The following is a 17,980-nucleotide window of genomic DNA, read 5'->3' as shown; positions in this document are numbered from 1 at the left end:
CAGCACCCTCTCAGGGGAGAATTTCTTCCCTAGATTTCCCCTCTTTCAGTGTGAAACCATTCCCCATTGGCTCATTGCTGCAGCTTCTGATGAAGAGTCCCTTTCTGGCTTCCCTGTAGGTCCCTTCAGATACTGGAAGGCTGATGCCAGTGACAGGCTGAGCTGAAGTGCAGGTCTTTGAAACTGGCATAGGAATTCCCACAAAATGTGCTGAGGCCTGGACTATGCAGGAACAGCACAACAATATTCCTTTCAGGCCTGAAAAGTCTGATCAGTGTGACTCTGACAAACCTAATCTGCCCTCCTCCTCTTGTGGTTAAACTCTTTTCTGTCCCATAAAAGAGGCCACGAAGGGATTTTGGGGTTTCTCTCCACCACAGCTGCAGCAGCACTGGAGAACACACAGGGAAGATTCCTTGCAGGGAGAGTGGTCCATGCTGGCACTGATGGCAGTGCCCTGGGAGTGCACCAGGACACAGGCACGGCACAGAAGAAGCCTGTAAAATATTTTTCCTTCTTCTGTAGGTCATTCCTATATTTATGTTGCTCCTGAGTGCTCACAGCCCTAAGACAAGGATTTTCTGAACAATTCAGTGACCATGCTTGGTAGGAGTTACTGAAATAAAGGAAGATATCATCATTTACTTCCAACCTAGAGATTTGAGGCACCATCATTAAAACTTCTGATGTTCTCCTTCACTTGGTGTTGAGCGATTTCTTCTTCTGGCATCCCCAGTGTGTGTTTTCCCATCCCTGTGCTTGTTCAGGTGTCCCAGTGCTGAACTGGGAGCAGCATCCAGGCCCTTCCCAGCTTCTCTTTGCCAGATGGGTCTTTCCTGCACTGAATATGTCCCTGACTTTGGCCTGGAAAGAGCTGGGAGCAATTTTCATCTTGACTAAGTCTGTTCTTCTGTCACCATGGGAGGCTCTCAGCCTTCCTCACAGCTGGGCCTGCCAGCTCCTGCAGCATCCCAGACTGTGATGAGTAATTACCCCTGTGCTGCTGCTGTACACAGTGTCAAGGCAGTGCTTGCATTGAGATTCTTACTTGCTCTAGAAGAGGTTTTAGTTCTTCTCTAACAATTTGTTCTTCGATCTTTTTTGGCATGTTTCTGGGAAAAGTCCAGTTTTATGTCTTCATAATTTTTAGGAATTTTAAGACCCGTGTTACTTGATTATTTTTTTTCTTAGAAGGTTGAAGTGGGGAATGCTCACAACTTTTGAAGGAAGATACAAAGAAGAGAATCATCTGCTTAAAATCTTAATACATGTTACATCACATGCAGATTCATGTGCCTGAAGGTCATACATGCAGGATGCTTGACAACCTTCATCATGCCCAGTGCTAGGTGTTGGTTAGGAATGATTGTAGATTCTGCCTAAAATTTCGTTTGTGCTTCTGGCACACTTTCTATTGTGGACTGAGAATTTTGGTCTGATCCCAAGTTTGGAAGAGCCATGCAGGAGATTTGTCTCCTGTAGGAAGGTCACCCCTGCCAGTCACAGCAGTCAGTGACCCTGGGGGATCTCCTCCAGTACAGTAAACACAGCAGTTCATGGGGAGAAGAGCAAGCCATAAGGTAATAAATCATAATAAATCCTGTGACTCCTGCTCACCAGCTCCTGTGCAGTACCTGAAGAGATGCAAATGGGCTGTACATCCCTGTTTCCTCTGGTTCTCTCAGTGCTGGGGGATGAAACCCTCCCAGATGCTGGTTCTGTGAACATCAGTGTGGCCCTTGTTCTCCTGGCACTGACAGTGTTCCTGCCCTGCTGCCATGTTTTTCCTGTCTACTCTCTTCCTTCTCTAGGTCTCCTGAAAGCTGGTCTGCTCCTTACAGTCTCTGAGAATTTGTGCTTGGAGACCTTTGTGATTAATAACCCTGGATGGACATGGGTTTGGCTTCTGTTGATAGTTTCTGTTAGGCTCATGTAATTTCTGATTTTCAAAAATATCTTATGACAGCTTTGCCATTTAGATATGTCTATATCTATGTATATAAATATTTATGTATTTAAAAACTTGTGCTTTTCCTTGGAAGACACTGTGGAGCTTACTCAAAAGCCAGTAGAACAAAGCAGCCTGTACAGAAACCTGTGTTGTACCTGAGGCTTTGAATTAATTTTACTGTTCAGCTGACTGTGAGGTTTGGAACTCCCAATGTGATCCTGTGTATCCATTAAAAATACCTATTTTTAACACAGAATGATAAATTAAAATTTATTTTATAGTGTTCACATTCCAGTCATGCTGGCACATCCTGCTGGGCTGTTCTCTTTTGTATAAATAACACACTGTGGATTCAATTGGAGCCAGCATTGTAAGGGATCTCTTTCCTTTTCTGTTCAGAGTTCTCAGACTTCATTAATACTGGCTTGAGTTTAGACAGGCTTTTAATATTGGGCAATTTGTTAACACTTATAAGCCATTCATTTGATACAAAGCTTTTAGTTAAAAATAAAAATGCTGATTTCAGTGTAGAGAGGATTTTTCAGAAGTGCCTACACAACCTGTCAATATAAAACCCATTCAGAATTGGGATTTGTTCTCTTTTGATGTGGTCATGGGCAGAGCTGACTACAATAGCTACTGCAACATAACTGAATAGTTTATCCACAGTTGCTTTGTGTTCTGGAAAAAAAAGCTTAATTTTATTCCATAATAACCAGTGCCCTTCCAAGGCTGAGTAGTTGTTCCAGAATCCTATTTAATATGAGTGTTTCAACAATAGCTCGTTCTGCAGTGGCAGGCTGAGGTTTCCCACGTGTGTGAGCCCTGGCCTGCTTGGATGCTTGTGAATATTCTGCTGTTCCTGAAGAAGGCCTGACATGAAGTCATGAGCAGAGGTCAGGGAATCAAAAAATCACAGAATAGTTTGGCTGGGAAGGGACCTTAAAGCTCATCTTGTTCCACTCCCTGCAGGGGCACCTTCCACTAGACCACATTGCTCCATGCCCTGTCCAGCCTGGCCTCCAAGTTGAGTGTTTTGACCTTTATTTTGTCAGTGATGACCAGGAAAGCCGCACGGTGTCGTTGCAGGTACCGCTCCGGAGGGGGGAAGTGTCAGAACCAGCTGACGGTGAACGAGCTGCGCCTGTTTGTCAGGCAGCTCTATGCCCTGCCCTGCGTGCTCAGCCAGACACCACTGCTCAAGGTACCCTGGGGAAGCTTGGGAAGGGAGCAGGAGCGTTTGCACAGTGATGGCTTTGCACTGCCTTCATCTCCTCACTGTTGGCTCCAAGGGCTACAGCTGGAGACTGGTGGGCTGGGCTGACCTGAGCACATGGGATGCTGAGGAAAGGAACCTGCTGCTATTCGTGGTTGGCAGAGTTTTCTACTGCACAGGCAAATCAAACCATTCATGTTGTATGAAGGATTGTAGGAGAAGGAGCAGGACAACTACAGGTTAAAAGTTTGGGGTCAGTTAACTGGTCTGCTCTTACAAGTAAAGCCAGGTTAATATGAGAACATTAAACTTCCCAATGCTCTGAGGGACAGCTCTCGTTCTTACCACTTTCCTTCTTTGTTAATCCAGAATCAGCTTTCTCAGTCTGGTAATTAGATCCCTCTTTGTGCTTTCGGACCACATTCCAGGAAACCCCACAGATAACTCCAGCCAAACCCAGCCCAGGCTGGCCAGATCCTCTCTCTAACAGAGAACCTGCTGCTGGCAGGACTCGGATCATTGTGAATCCCACGACTACCAGCTGTGCTGGTTCTGTGCTCTCCAGATGATGAGCCCTCAGGCAAATTGAAATAATTCAGAATCTTGTTTCAGAATTTGCCAAAATGTTCCATATCACACTGAGGAGCAATTTAAAAAAATTTCTGTGCAGCTGCAATTCCTGTCTTAAAGGAGAAGTGCTTTGCATATTCATGACACATGAAACCAGGAGATGCCGTGTCCAGCTCTTGATCTGTCCCTCAAGTATCCAGCCAACACTGAGGCACCAGATAGTGCCATGTAAATGAATGGGAATAAACCAGTTCAACTCGGCTTTGCTGCTTTGGAACCTTTATCTGCCCTGCAGTGTGTGGATCAGATTCAGTGCAGTCCTATTTACAGTTATTTGTGTATAGCACTGAAGCTGTGAAGTTTTCTTGCTGGTTGAAAAGCAGAAATATAGAAATGCCAGACATGCAAACAGTTCCTCTCCATCTGGCATTCCTGAACAGGGAAATAATAAACACATATGGTCTGAGTGTTGCTTTGTATCATTCTCAACAAGCCTCAATTATATGTCATTGTGCAAATTTGGCTGTTAATATAAATGACCAACATTACTGGAGATGGGTTCACAATTCAGTCTATCTCTAAAATTTTATTCCATGTTGGGGGAGGTTGCCCACCCTGGGAAACAGCATCATTGGCAAAATGCCAAGGTGTCAGCTGTGAGGGAGGAACTTCCTGCAGGAGCAGCATTTCAGGCAGTACTGGAAGTACTGGGCAGGTTGTTCCATACAGGATAATCCCAGCCTTCACTGTGGGATTGCTCTGGATGACTGTCCTTTATCCTGGGGAAAATGCAAACAGCCCCAGAAATACCTTCTGGGGTAATGAGCTGCTGAGTGCATGGAGAGAAAGAAGGTGTTGTCCATGAGAGAGTAAAATGCCTGTGGCTCACTGGGACTGTGGGTTGCAATTCAAAAGCCTTAGCAGTGCAGCAGAAATGAACCCCAGAACCTCTGTGCCCTTCCCAGTGTTTTGCAAAGCCTTCATAATCCTCACCCTGCTTGAACCATTCCAAAACGAATCCTGACAGCAGCACCCAGGGAACACTCAATTTCCCTTTACATCCTTTCCGTTCTTCCGAGTGCTCTTTCCGACACTTCTGGGACTGGGATTGCCTTGTTCTGAGATACCCAAGCTTGTGGCCACGTTACATGTGAGGAGGTGCTGGCAGCACTGTGTGTTGAAGAGACTGTTGCAGTGTTTCAGCCCTGGGGATAATTTGCCGTGGGCACTGTTTGCATTGCAGCAGGGGCTTTGCCAGAAGCCTGCGCTCCCATCGTTAACCCTGCACTTCCATGCTTAAGTGACTTGGAAGAGGACTTTCCTCTGATTTATCATTGCATTGGTGTATTTCAGGATCTCCTTGACCGTGTGGAAGCTTTCCAACAGCAAAGCCAGAAGCTCCTTTCTGAAGAGATGCCCAGTGCTGCGGAGCTGCAGGAGCTGCTGGATGTCAGCTTTGACTTTGACGTGGACCTGCCGCAGCTGGCGGAGCTGCGGGCGCGGCTGGAGCAGGCGCGCTGGCTGGAGGACGTGCAGCTGGCGAGCTCCGAGCACGGCTCGCTCACTCTGGATGACATGAGGCGCCTCATTGACTCGGGCGTGGGGCTCGCGCCATACCCGGCCGTGGAGAAGGCCATGGCGAAGCTGCAGGAGCTGCTCACCGTGTCCGAGCACTGGGATGACAAAGCCAGGAACCTGATAAAGGCCAGGTAGTGCTAAATCTCAGTGTTGCATTTTGTAGTTCCGTGAGTTGTTTCAGATGGAAGTGCCCCGACTCCTGGAGGGACTCCCCTTTGTTCATTCAGTTCCCTTGAACAGTTCAGCTTGTGCCAGCCAGGAGGGACTGGGCTGGAGGAGGGGGATGAGGGATGGACCAGTTTCAGGTGTTGGGGTTGCTTTGCAGTGTTTGTGTCACACAACCATCTTGTGTAAATTCTCCTTGTGCCACAGGAGATCCTCTTCCTTCTTTTCCACCTTCCCCCCTCCCCAGTTTCAGGCTGGAGGACACGTGTTCAGATCAAGCTCAGATAGGTGCCATCAGCAGGTAAAAGTTCATAGTCCATAGAGGTCCATGTAGGACTGTTCCTAACTAACAAGGAGGAGATTTTTCTGGATTAATTGGTGCAGGGAAGAAGAAAATAAGCAAATACATCTTACTAAGAAAAATTTTCTTGTGTTTTTTACCTTCTGATTTATAAAGTAAAACAGGAGAGCACAATGTACTTAAAAATTAGCAACGTGGTACAGACTTATGTGCCAGGTATCTTTGCTCAAGATTCCTTTCTTTTATTTGATTTTGTCAGACTTGGAGTATTGGAACATTTCTTACCTACTACTAACCACAGTGTTTTAAGACAACTTCATTTAGCACATTACTGACTAAGCTTGGGTTTAACATTCGATAGGGAGCTATGTTGTGTTTGCAGACTTCTAAAACCTCAGAATCAAACTGGGAAATACAGAAAAGCCAGTTTCAGGCTTTTAACCTTCTAATGCAGAATCTCTCAGCTGATGCTGGTCTGGGGTTTGGTGCATGTTTGTCATCCAAAAGTTAGTAAATCTCCCTTAAGTCCAAATGTGAGAATATTTCTAGTAGGAGTTTAGAGTAAGCAAACAGATATTTCTAAACCTCCCCTGCTTCTGACCCCCAGATCTGCTGGGTGCAGCCAGTACTGAAAGTAACACCATCAGTTGGTGTGGCCCTCTGATGTTAATAACCCAGGTGAGTGGGAGAGCCCCCTCTGTAAGCAGCATCTCACATCTGGGCTGCTGTGTTCCCCCAGGCCCCGGCAGTCCCTGAGCAGCCTGGCAGCAGCAGTGAAGGAACTGGAGGAGATCCCAGCCTACCTCCCAAATGGAGCAGCACTGAAGGATGCAGTGCAGAAAGCCAAGGATTGGCTGCAGGAGGTGGAGGCTCTGCAGGTACGTGAGCCTGGCTGCTGGGGAGGGACAGTGACCCTGCTCATGTCACCAGAGCCACCCCACACCTCGTGCATGCTATGGGGCTCTGGTGTCAATGTCCCAGTGTGGGACACTGGTTACCTCAGCCATGGAGCAGCTGCACTCACTGCTCTGATTCTTGCTTCTGTTTCTGATCTGTGCTCCTTCATCTTTGCAACTACACGCCTGCATTAAAATCTCTGAAGCAACTATTAGCAAAAACCTAAAGTTAAAAGTTACTGCATTGTGGAATTTCACCTTAAAGTCACTTTTGTTCAGTTGCTCAGTAACAACTCCCGGTTAATCACATTTTTTCTGTGGTACACTGAGATACAGAGTGATGATACAGAAGTAGCTCCTGGCTCAGCCTTGCAAGTGCTCAAGCCAGGTCAATGGGACTGCCCAGATCAGACCAGGGTGGGACATAGCCCTGATTTCACATTTTGGTATAGATTGCCAAGTATTTTCATTTGTCCTATTTTTTATTTTTCTATAAGGTGAGCTCTAATCTAACTTAGGGGCTCTGGCCTAAATTGGGCTTTAATAAAAACTTCTTTTGAACTTCTATTTTAAAAACTGATTTTCCTGGTTTTAAATATTTTGAAGGAATAAAATTCATGTAATACTAACTTTCATTTGAGGACTGTCTTGAAAGAACTTGAGTGATTTTTTTCTTGGAATTCGCTAATTTCTCTATCTGGACTCTGAAATTCTGCCTTCTGAATATGGAAAACTAGTTCTGTCTGTGCAAAGAATTTTTGCTTCAGTTCTGTGAAGGATTTGTTAAATGCCTGCAGTCACTGTGACTTGCAGGAAAATTCTTGGCATCAGAACTTCGAAGTTGCTAGAGGTGTTGGGGTTGTTTGGTGAATAGTTCTCCAGTCCCACATTAAACGACTGTTCTAAAATTACCTTTGGCATTGCCTCTTGTGCTGCTTTACCTCTGGGTGTGTGGTACCTGGATTGCCTGAGGTGTGGGGTGCCAAGGGACTGCTTGGGATACTGGAGGTGGTTCTCATTCTTAGCCTGGCACAGCTTGGGTTAAACTTGTCTTCTGGTGCTGTGGCTCCCTACAGTACCTGAAAGGAGGCTGGAGCCAGGGGAATCAGAGTTTCCTCCCAGGATGAGAGGAAACTGCCTCAAGTTGCACCTGGGGAGGTTCAGGTTGGATGTTGGGAAAATTTCTTTACTGAAAGGAGTGGTCAGGCCCTGGCACAGACTGCCCAGGGTAGAGTCACCATCCCTGGAGGGACTTAAAGAGCAAGTGGATGTGACACTTGGGGACGGTTTAGTGGTGGCTTTGGCAATGCTGGGTTAATGGCTGAAATTGATCTTGGAGATCTTTTTTCAATGTTAATAACTGTATGATTTAATTATTTCAGAAGTATTTTGATTTTCTGCTGTGAATGCAGTGTGAGATTGGGAGGCTGTTTATGTTGTTGGCAGTCTCTGGTTTTGTTGTGTTTTCTTTTTAAAGGGTCATTTGGCAAGTGTATTCTTGCTTCCCACCCCCAAATGTGTTGTTAGTTTTGTCCGGTAGTCAATGACTAAGTGCACGAGCAGCACAAATGTTGGACTGATAGTGCAGGTCACTGAGCTGTCTGAGCATTAAATTCATTTTTACAAGTTCTGCCCTGAATTCCTCGAGTGCCTGCTGTGACTTGGGCAGTGCTGTGTGTTGGGTGCATCCAGCATCTCCCCATTTCCAACCCGGCAGGCTGGGGGCCGTGTGCCCGTGCTGGACACGCTGGCAGAGCTCGTCACGAGAGGTCGATCCATCCCAGTGCACCTGGATTACCTGCCCAGGCTGGAGGCCCTGGTGGCTGAAGTGCAGGCGTGGAAGGAGTGTGCAGCAAACACGTTCCTGTGTGAGAACTCTCCGTATTCCCTCCTGGAGGTGAGAGGCATGGATTGGAGATCAGCCTGGTCAGTCATGCACAGGGACTCAATGTGCACCCAGGAAGGACCAGTGAATATTAAGTATATTTGCAGAATTACTTTAGGATTACATGAACTGTTTTAATAACAGCTTTTGTTAGTGACCTATACTTTTAATAATAGTTTTAAACTTCTAAAATGCTTAAGATTTAGCCATGTTTTCTCTATTCTTCTTAATCAGTGGCTAACAAGAGCAGGCAGTGCCAGTGTGTACCATTTTCCATATGAATATGGCAATACTGACAAATCTGAGGCACTGGATTAACTCCAGTGCATCAGGCTGAGCTGCAGGTGAGCACGTTCCTACCTGCTCCATCCTCCTCAGGTTCAGGTATGCCAGGGCGAGGCTGGGGCTGTGTTTGCTGCCCCTCTGGAGCTGTGGCTGTGTCACATCTGCAGTCCTTGAGCAATGTGCACTCTGCCTGGCACTGAGGCCCTCTGAACCCCCTCCTGTCAGAACAGACAGGAATGTAGGGCAGCCCCTGGAATCTCTGCTCTTTCCCAGGGTTTGCAGTTTCAGTCCCATGGAGGCTGTTCAGCATATCAGTTTTCTCTCTCTCTCCCCCCCAGCAGTCTGGGTGAAACACAAGGGTTGTTTGGGTCTGGCCATTTTACATAATTGAAGTTCCAACTTTCCAGCTCTCCCTACCTTCCAGATGACCTCATCCTAATCCCTCAGATCTTTGATGGAATAACTGCAGGAGCCCTAGTTCTCACCAGTTGCCTGTGGCTGCATCCAGGCAGGAAGGTGCATTAGGAGCAGTGCAGGTGTAACACTGCTGCAGGTGGGACACTGCTGTTCTGTCCCTCAGGTGTTGTGTCCTTGGTGTGACATCGGGATGCTCAGTCTGAAGAGGAAGCAGAAGAAGCTGAAGGAGCCAGTGCCGAGTGGCAAGAAGAAAAGCACGAAGCTGGAGACACTCAGTGACCTGGAGCGGGCGCTCTCCGAAAGCAAGGACACTGCATCCGCGGTATGTGGGCACGTCTTTCCTAACTGGAATTTCTTCTGAGTTCCTTGAATCCTTGTTTCTGTTTGCCTCCTGTGCAGGAGTGTGGCTTCCACCCTCTTCTTGCTGTGCTGCTCTGCAGGATTTCTGGGACTGCACTTTTCTGTGTTTGCTTCGGACTTCCCAAAATTGTTTTCTGTGGAAACATGTGTTGCTTTGTGCATTAAGCAGCCTCACATTTTTCTAGGCAGTGCCTGTAGCTGAGCAAAGCACAGAAAAACAAAAAATGGAGAACTGTTTTCCCCTGCCATACCTAAACCTTATTAAAAATGGGATAGAGTTTGCCCAAGTCTGATCCTTTCAAAGAATACAATAATCCAGCACCATTTATAGTTAAAACAAACACTAAATAAGTAAAGAAAACCTTGTGCATTATGGAGTCACTGAAACACTGCTCTGGGTGGAGCAGACTCAGTTGCTGGTGGGGAAGAGCTTCATTCCAGCAGATCTAGTGCAAAGCCTCCGTCTGGGCCAGGTAATGATGTCCTGTGGCTAATGAGACTCAGTAGGGGCTCATTGGTGGGGCTTGAATGTAATTTAATGTGGGACATTTAAATTTTAACCTATGGCAACTGCTTGAAACTTGTACTTACAGTGCTTTGGTGTTGGCCTCTCTTGTCTGAAGCCCAGAGCTGGAGCAGTGTCCCTGTCCTGTGGGGACAGGTTGGGCGCTGGGTCACACTCAGCCCTGTGTGACTCCAGCATCCCTGGCTAAGGAGACCCAGGGCACTCCCGGGGGCTGAACCCAGGAAGGGGAAGTCATTCAGTGTGGCAAGGCTGCTTCTGATACACGAGGGGATCCAGAACCTTCCTACACTCCCAACCCAGCTCAGTATCTGTGCGCACATCAGAATGTGCTGTGCCCCACTGCCATGTGTGCCCAGGATGGACACAACTGTCTCATTTTTCCAGAGCTGATTTTAGTCCAGGAATTACGCTTGAAAGCCATGGTGTGAGAAATAAGCGTTTTGTATGTATTTATAAACCCTTCTTGGTATGTTTATATACATTATAAAATGCATAGAAGTAATTAGTTGCAGCTGGTTTGAACAGCCTTTATGGAACTGAAATATATTGCTGTCTTTATAGGAGCTAGTGCTAAAGATTCCTGAAAACAGGAATTTATAGGAGCATCTGCAGAGAGGGTAAACAGCACGTCCAGGGTACACCTGAACTTCGCCTGCTTTTCACAATCCCCAGAGCAAGTTCATAGGTCAGAGCATGGCCCTGAGCACTGGGCAGCAAGTACAAAGTGAAGGTCACATTTGCATTTGTGAAAACTGCCCAGGAAGCTTTTCTGAGTATCCAGAGTCACTGTTGAGACACACTTCCCAGAGCAGTGTCTGCAATCCAAACTTGCACTTTTTCACGATTTGAGCTGCTTGAAGGCAGACCATGTTTTTGTAGTACAAAACACAAAAACTTGGAACAGAGAAGGGGTTAGGAGCTTTTTTTTTACAAAGGATTAAGCTTTTTCTCTCAGGCCCTCACGAGAAAATGGAAGGAAATTGAAGTCACACCACTGCACGTCCCCACTGCTGCTCTTCCAATACCTTTTGCTGCCCCACTGCACATCCCCATCCTTGCTTCATTCCAGCGTTTAAAGCCCTGGACACTGGCATGTCTGGAGGGTGACATGCAGAGGGCACCCTGTTTGTAGCAAGCAGTGTTCCCTTGGAGACGCCATCCTTTGCCTCCTTGCAGATGGCCACGCTGGGAGAGGCGCGGCTGAGGGAGATGGAGGCGCTGCGGGCCCTGCGAGCAGCCAACGAGGGGAAGGCGCTGTCGAGCGAGGAGGACGCCGAGCTCAAGGTGTGTCTGTGCCAGAAGGAGCCGGCTGCTCCCATGATCCAGTGTGAGCTCTGCCGGGGCTTCTTCCACACGGGCTGTGTGCCGGTGCCCGGCGCCGCGCCCGGGCCGCGCGTGTGGCTGTGCCCGCAGTGCCACCGCTCGCAGAAGCCGCCTCTGGAGAAGATCCTGCCCCTGCTGGCGTCCCTGCAGCGCATCCGCGTCCGGCTGCCCGAGGGGGATGCCCTGCGCTACATGATCGAGAGAACTGTGAACTGGCAGCACAGAGCACAACAGATGTTGTATTCAGGGAATCTAAAACGCATCCAGGACAAAGTTGGCTCAGGATTACTGTACAGCAGGTGGCAAGCCTCGGCGGGCCAGCTGCCAGAGACAAACAAGGTGAGGCTGGGCCGGGGCTGGGCTTCCTGGCACTGGGTCGGTGGGGACAGGGGGTGACACTGCTCTGGGTTGGGTCTGCTGTAGCTCCCTACAAATCCTGACAAGGCAGAGGGTTTGTTCCTGCTTCTCAGCTGTCAGGAGCTGGGTCCTGCTGTGCCCCTCAGCCAGGACGTTTGTGTGCCCCAGCAGCAGCTTCATGTTCCCTTCTGCTGGAGTCCAGGAACAATTCCTCCCAAAGAGCCTGTTCTCCCCTCTCCTCTTCCAGCTCCTGTGTTCTGCTGTGACACCACTAATGACAGAGCTGCTGACTTACTGTTTCTAGAGTTCTTACTATTCAGTTGGTCTTTATAGTCTACAAGTATAAGTGTTGAGAATTACTGACAGAGGCACAAACTGTCCTGTGCATTGCCAGCTTGGCTCTAGACAAGGTTATTTTCAACAAAGTGTCTTCATCCTTTGCTGCCTCTCCTCACTCCCACTAGACCTCCCAAGCTGAATATTTTGCTCATGTTGCTGGGTTTAGCCACAGCAGCTGTTTCAGGTGGAGTAGTGAGGGAGTTTGGTTTTTCCAGTGAAGGTCTTTCAGCAAAAAGCACATGGAAAGAAGGAAATGAGGTAAAGAGTTTTCCTGAGATAACAAATGCAGAAAAATATCAGAAATCAAAGCTCTGTGCTATATAAAGAACATAAAACACCCCCAAATGGAATGTACTCTGTTTCTTTTATATTTTGAAACACTTTAGTCCAATCCAGTTACAGTTAGACTGTGTTTCTGTTTTAGCTTTCATTTATGTTAAAACATAAACCATGCCACACATGCCTGACAGGGTGTTGCAGCTGCTTCTCATTCACCCAGCTGTGACAATGGCTTGTGGACCAAGTTTTTCAAGCAGGCAAGTCAAGATACAGGAATTAAAATATCTTTAGGTATTTAAGAGAATTTTTCTGGTCATTTAGGTCTGAAAGTATCATTTTGCTGGGTTAGCTAGTGCAGCTGAAAAGAACTGGCCGAGACTTTGGAAATAGAAGTTGATGTTTCAGCCAGAAATTGAAGCAGTGAGTTTTATTTGTATGATGGCATTAGCTCAGTGTGGAACTGTGAGGCTCCTCCCACCCAGAGCAGTGTAACCATTTTTGAGGGATCTGGACCTTAAGTTCCAAATCAGGGTGTTTCTGGCTGAGCTAGTCCAGATCCTTGTGACTACATTTCCCAAATCAGAGGTCCCTGGGAAGTTCAGTGGAAGAACATCTGACCAGGTCCCTCTGTGTCAGGGACTGTGCCTGAACCAGGGACTCTTCTGAGCTCCCAGCACACCTCGGCACAGGTGTGAGCTGAAACTTCAGTCTCCATGGATTTGATGTGATTTTCTGGTGAATCCAGTGTCTCACCATGGACATGGCTGTCCTATCCTGGCCCAGTTCTGTTTTCCCTGTCATCTGGGCTAATTCAACACTCACTTCCCCACAAGAATTCTTCAGTAACCACTGGAGTTGGGCTGCTTTGACACTGGCCAACGTGAGGGATGTGGGTGAGTTTGAAAAATTCCCTTGAGAGCAGCAGTGGGAATAGAGGAAAGCCATATTCTGAAAGGGGCCCAAGCACTTAGGTTAGTGAGGCAGAGGATGTTGTGAAGGTTCCTGGTGAGATGCCCCTGGCAGTGTCAGGAGGTGCAGGGTTTGCTGTTGGTGTGTCCCTGCCTAGGCAGGGCAGGGCTGCAGTCTTTTGGACCAGGGCAGTGAGATGCAAGATTTCAGTAGCTGTAAGAGAAACAAATGTTTATCCTATCACAGTTATTCTGCATTTCAAACTCCACGTTTAGTGAAACTATCTGTGTTTTGTTTTCTAGGTGTCACAGACAATTGGAGCAATGTCATTCTCCATGCCTCATGACTGGGATAACAGAACCATGTATTTGCATTCTCCATTCTCTACAGGACAGCACTGCATCCCACTTCATGGTTTGTAATCTTCACTTTGGTTTGGGGGGTTTCCCCTTGTGCCTTTCTTTTCTTCTCCCATGTTTGGTGGGGCAGGGAGGGTGTCCTGAGATGGCTGAGCAGACCTGTGACTGCATAGCACTGGTGGTTGTTTCTCCATCTCCTCAGCAGCTTTGGAGCTCAGTGTCCAGCTTTGGCAGAGGGGTGCATTGCTCAAGGATAGAAATTTCCCATGTGTAATGAAAAGGTGTGGCACAATGGGATGAGGAATCAGCAGAGCTGGCCCCTTCCCACGAGAGCAGCTCCTCCAGGCTGTGTCCCAGCCGAGCTGCAGAAGGGGGAAGGAAAGGGGGGAGGGGGCACTGGAAGTGTCAGAGGTGGATGGGAACAGCTGGGATGTGGTGCTGGAAGCCATGGGATACTTAATGCCCAGGACACGAGTCCATGTGAGCTTTGCTGCATCACAACTGCTCAGCTGTCAGAGACTGGAGCTGTCCCTGCCCCATGGGGCTGCTCTGCTGGGGTCACTCAGCACAGGCTCTGGACCATCCTCACCTCAGGCACCTGGGTTGGACTAACAGACAAGCTGTGAATTGCATCATTTTATGACTGTGACAGAAACTATTTATCATTTCTTCTCTTTTCATGCATAATGCTGCAGGGACACAAGTCTAGATTCACCTTCATGTGTGTGCAGCTCAGGCCATACCAGTGTTATAAGAGCCATTTCAGTGGAATGTTACAGTTCACATCAAACAAGGCAGTTCTTTGTGTCACCAGGTTTATTTTTCATATTTGAGTTGTAGTGTATTAATAAGTTGTTATTTATACAAAGATTTTGGCCTCCCCAGCTGGGACTGTTTCAGAGCCCTGCATGAGCTTTGGAGTTTTGGAGCCAGTAGCAGCAGTGGGTGATGACCATAGAGCAGGACCTTGTCACCAGGCTCATCCTCTCAGCCTTCTTGGCTCCCTGTACAGATCTCACTCAATTTGTTCATCTTACCCATTTGTTGGGTAGTGAGGGGATTGTCCTACTCCTGTAGCTCCCCAAAGCAGGAGAATTTGCCAGGAATGATGGCAATGCCTTATCCTTGAACCAGCAGGGAATGGGAGCATGGCAGGGTGCTGAGCTACAGTGCAAGCCTTTATCTTTCCTTTTAACCCTGCTGTTAAAAACGACCAGTCAAGAGGGAGCAGATAAGAACTAACTCATACAGTTGCAAATCTAAAGTCTTTCACCATGTTTTATTGTGCTACCAGAGATTTTTCATTATCTATGCAGTTCTTGTCAGTGCTGGCACTGAAGAATTCCTGCTGTGTCTCCTTGTCTTTCCCACTAGTCATTAGCACCGAGCTGGATGAGCTGATGATGGAAGCCCAGCTGCTGCAGGTTTCTTTGCCTGAGATCCAGGAGCTGTACCAGGCCCTGTTCACAAAGCAGAGCCCTGCCCTGCAGCCTGAGCAGAGGTCACCCAGCGCAGCCACAAGTGAGAAGGCAAGTGTCCAACAGCAGCACTGAGCTGGGGCACTCTGGGGGAGGGCTCTGCCTCAGCCCTTGGGCTTTACAGGGGTTTGTGTGTGTGGCTGCACTTCCATGAAAATGCATCTTCCTTGTGCAAAAGGAGTCAAGAAGTCGATAAGGAATTAGTTACAAAATATTGAATGCAATTTGTGGCCTAATACATTTTTGAAATTTAGATATATGTTTATTGTCAGTCTCTATACTTTAAATACACCTGTCCTGATTTCACAGAATTGCAGAATCCCAGACTGGTTTGGGTGGAAGGACCCTTAAAGCTCATTTTGTGCCACCTCTTCCCATGGGCAGAGACACCTTCCTCTAGACCAGATTGTTCCAAGTCCCATCCTGGCCTTGCCTCTTGTCCTATGTCAGGGCTTGCCAAGGGAGCTGCTGTGGAAGCTGTGGGCTCAGAGGCAGGAAATGAGGATGGTTTTCTCTCTGAGTTCTGTCTCTGGGGCCTGACCTTGTCCTTGGCTCCCCTTACACGTCTCGTTCTACTGAAAAAGCAGCACTGTCAAACACTTGTACTTAAACCTATTCCTAAAATCAGGGTATGGAATAGCAGGACAATGCATGTTAGCTGCATACTTCCAACCTTGCCAAAATGTCTTTCCCACAGAATGAGTGTTGCCGAGGGAAGAAGGATGGGATGAGTTACATGGAGAGAAAACTGAAGCGGCGTTTTGAGAGAGAGAGCTTCTGTGGTGAGAAGAGAGCGAGAGTAAAAAAGATGAGAACACCCAAAAAGAAGAAACTGAAACTGAGTCACTCAAAGGATCAGTGCAGTAACAAACTGGAGAGAGAGCGGGAGCGGCTGCTGGAGCTGCAGCGTTCCAGTGACAGCCACTTGCTGCCCTCAGACACGTCGTCGTTCTCGGAGCAGGAGGACTCTGAGGATGAGGATGCCATCTGCCCAGCTGTGAACTGCCTCCAGCCCGAGGGGGATGAGGTCAGGAGGGGCAGACCCACCACGGTGTTCTGAGTGCTGGGATCTGGGGCAGTTTTGAGTGCACAGAAGCTGTTCATGAGGGAAGTGGTTGTCTGTGCAGCTGGGATGGGCAGGACTGACTCCTGGGGAGTCCCCCCTTCCCTGGGGCAGCCCTGTGGCATCAGAACTTCTGCAGGCCATGGAAAAGGGACAGGTGGGGCTGTGCAGACACTGTGTCCATGGCTGCTCTTGGGATACAGGTGTGGATGGGCTCTGTGGGTGAGGGCAGTGCCTGGGGCTCTACTCAGGCCCATCCACCCTGGAAATGGAGAGGAGGGACAGGTGGGATAGGTGGGAAAGCAGTGGGGAGATAAGGGAGAGTGTGCCCTGCCCACAGCCCCGGAGAGCAGGGAGCACAGTGAATATCTAGCACCAGCCAGCTGTGGAACAGGACATTTCTCATGTCAATAGACCAGGAGTCCCAGGATGACCCAGGAGTGTGGGGGACTTTGCCTGGCCCTGCTCTGACCCCTGTGTCTGCTCTTCACCAGGTCGACTGGGTCCAGTGTGATGGCAGCTGCAACCAGTGGTTCCACCAGGTGTGTGTGGGCATCTCCCCAGAGATGGCAGAGAAGGAGGATTACATCTGTGCCAGCTGCGGCGGCAAGGACGCCCAGTACCGGAAGTAAAACCCCCATAAACCCTTCAGGACTCGAGTAAAGAAGGTTCCCAGTTTTCCAGTTAAGCCACAGGGGCTGGTTTAAGAACCAGATTGCAAATGGTGCTACTTCTATCCTTATGGGATCATTTTCCAGAACTCAAAACAATTTTTGACACTTTTGTATTTTCCCTTGATCTGTTTGTGGTTGTTGAGGTTTGAGATGCTGACTGTTTGCAGGGGTTTCCACCGATTGGGAAGGCATTTGACACATGCACCTTTGTTGTACAGCATTCAGTTACCTCTGGGATTTACCGGCATATTTAATTCAGCTTGGTTTGGGTGCAAAAACAAACAAACAAAAAAAAAAAACCCTGCACCATGAATTTTCCAATAATCCTCTTTTGAGGAAATCCCTGTTTACTCTGTTAACTCTTTGGAGACTTTAGTTTTTTTCCACTTTGTTTTTCGTAGACTAGGTTTATTTATCTGAGCAATAACTTCTATGTCTGGTTTCAGTGACTGGAATGACAACTGAACAGCGTGTTGCTTCTAGCATTGGTTGATGTACAGACAGCAAATGTTAGATCCTAGTGTCACTGAGGGCCCTGTGATGTAGAAGACAGGAAAAAAAAAATCTGTAAAGTAATTGCCACAGCTGTATTTTGGCTTTCTCCTTTTTTGGGTAGCTTGTATCAAATGTTGCAGTTTATATTGTGGAATAAACCCCTGGTTATGTTATAAAATTAAATGTTGGTGTTTTTAGAGAGTTTGAAATGCAGTTTTATTTCCCTCTGAATCCACACTGCATCGTTGGGTTCTCTTAGCCAACAAATAATCACCTTCCAAAGAAGCAATGCAGGAGCTGTGGTGGTTCTTGTCTGTTCAGGTTTGGAGGGAGGAGGAAGGTCAAAATGTTACCCCAGAAAGAAAAAAAAAAGCTTTTCCAAAGCTGAAATTATTTGCAGGTCGAGTGCATGAAGAACTGAAGGTACAATTTGGGACTTGGCAGGAGCAGGAATGGTGGGTTCACACAGGAGGCAAAGGTGTGGGGCAGCTTCTGCTGTCAGCCCTGCCCAGCTGCAACAAAGGAGAGACCTTCCCTCACTGCTGGTGGCCACA

General features: G+C 47.8%; 1 protein-coding gene across 2 annotated transcripts in view; it reads left to right on the top strand.

Annotated features, from left to right (window-relative positions):
• KDM5B (lysine demethylase 5B) overlaps nucleotides 1–17,623 on the top strand; it is a 55,202-nt gene extending 37,579 nt beyond the window's left edge. For both annotated transcript variants that reach the window (XM_014872854.2, XM_014872853.2), the window contains exons 18-27: nucleotides 3,041–3,155; nucleotides 5,091–5,446; nucleotides 6,521–6,659; nucleotides 8,395–8,574; nucleotides 9,428–9,586; nucleotides 11,327–11,812; nucleotides 13,660–13,771; nucleotides 15,091–15,245; nucleotides 15,892–16,221; nucleotides 16,752–17,623. In XM_014872854.2, the coding sequence (XP_014728340.1) occupies nucleotides 3,041–3,155; nucleotides 5,091–5,446; nucleotides 6,521–6,659; nucleotides 8,395–8,574; nucleotides 9,428–9,586; nucleotides 11,327–11,812; nucleotides 13,660–13,771; nucleotides 15,091–15,245; nucleotides 15,892–16,221; nucleotides 16,752–16,889 (2,170 nt within the window). In that variant the 3' untranslated portion in view covers nucleotides 16,890–17,623. The remainder of the gene's footprint in view (nucleotides 1–3,040; nucleotides 3,156–5,090; nucleotides 5,447–6,520; nucleotides 6,660–8,394; nucleotides 8,575–9,427; nucleotides 9,587–11,326; nucleotides 11,813–13,659; nucleotides 13,772–15,090; nucleotides 15,246–15,891; nucleotides 16,222–16,751) is intronic.
• The last annotated feature ends 357 nt before the right edge of the window (nucleotides 17,624–17,980 follow it).

Source organism: Sturnus vulgaris, chromosome 29, assembly GCF_052056855.1.
Source record: "Sturnus vulgaris isolate bStuVul1 chromosome 29, bStuVul1.hap1, whole genome shotgun sequence".
NCBI lineage: Eukaryota > Metazoa > Chordata > Aves > Passeriformes > Sturnidae > Sturnus > Sturnus vulgaris.
The sequence above is the reverse complement of the archived record's forward strand: the minus strand, read 5'-3'. Positions and strand labels throughout refer to the sequence as shown.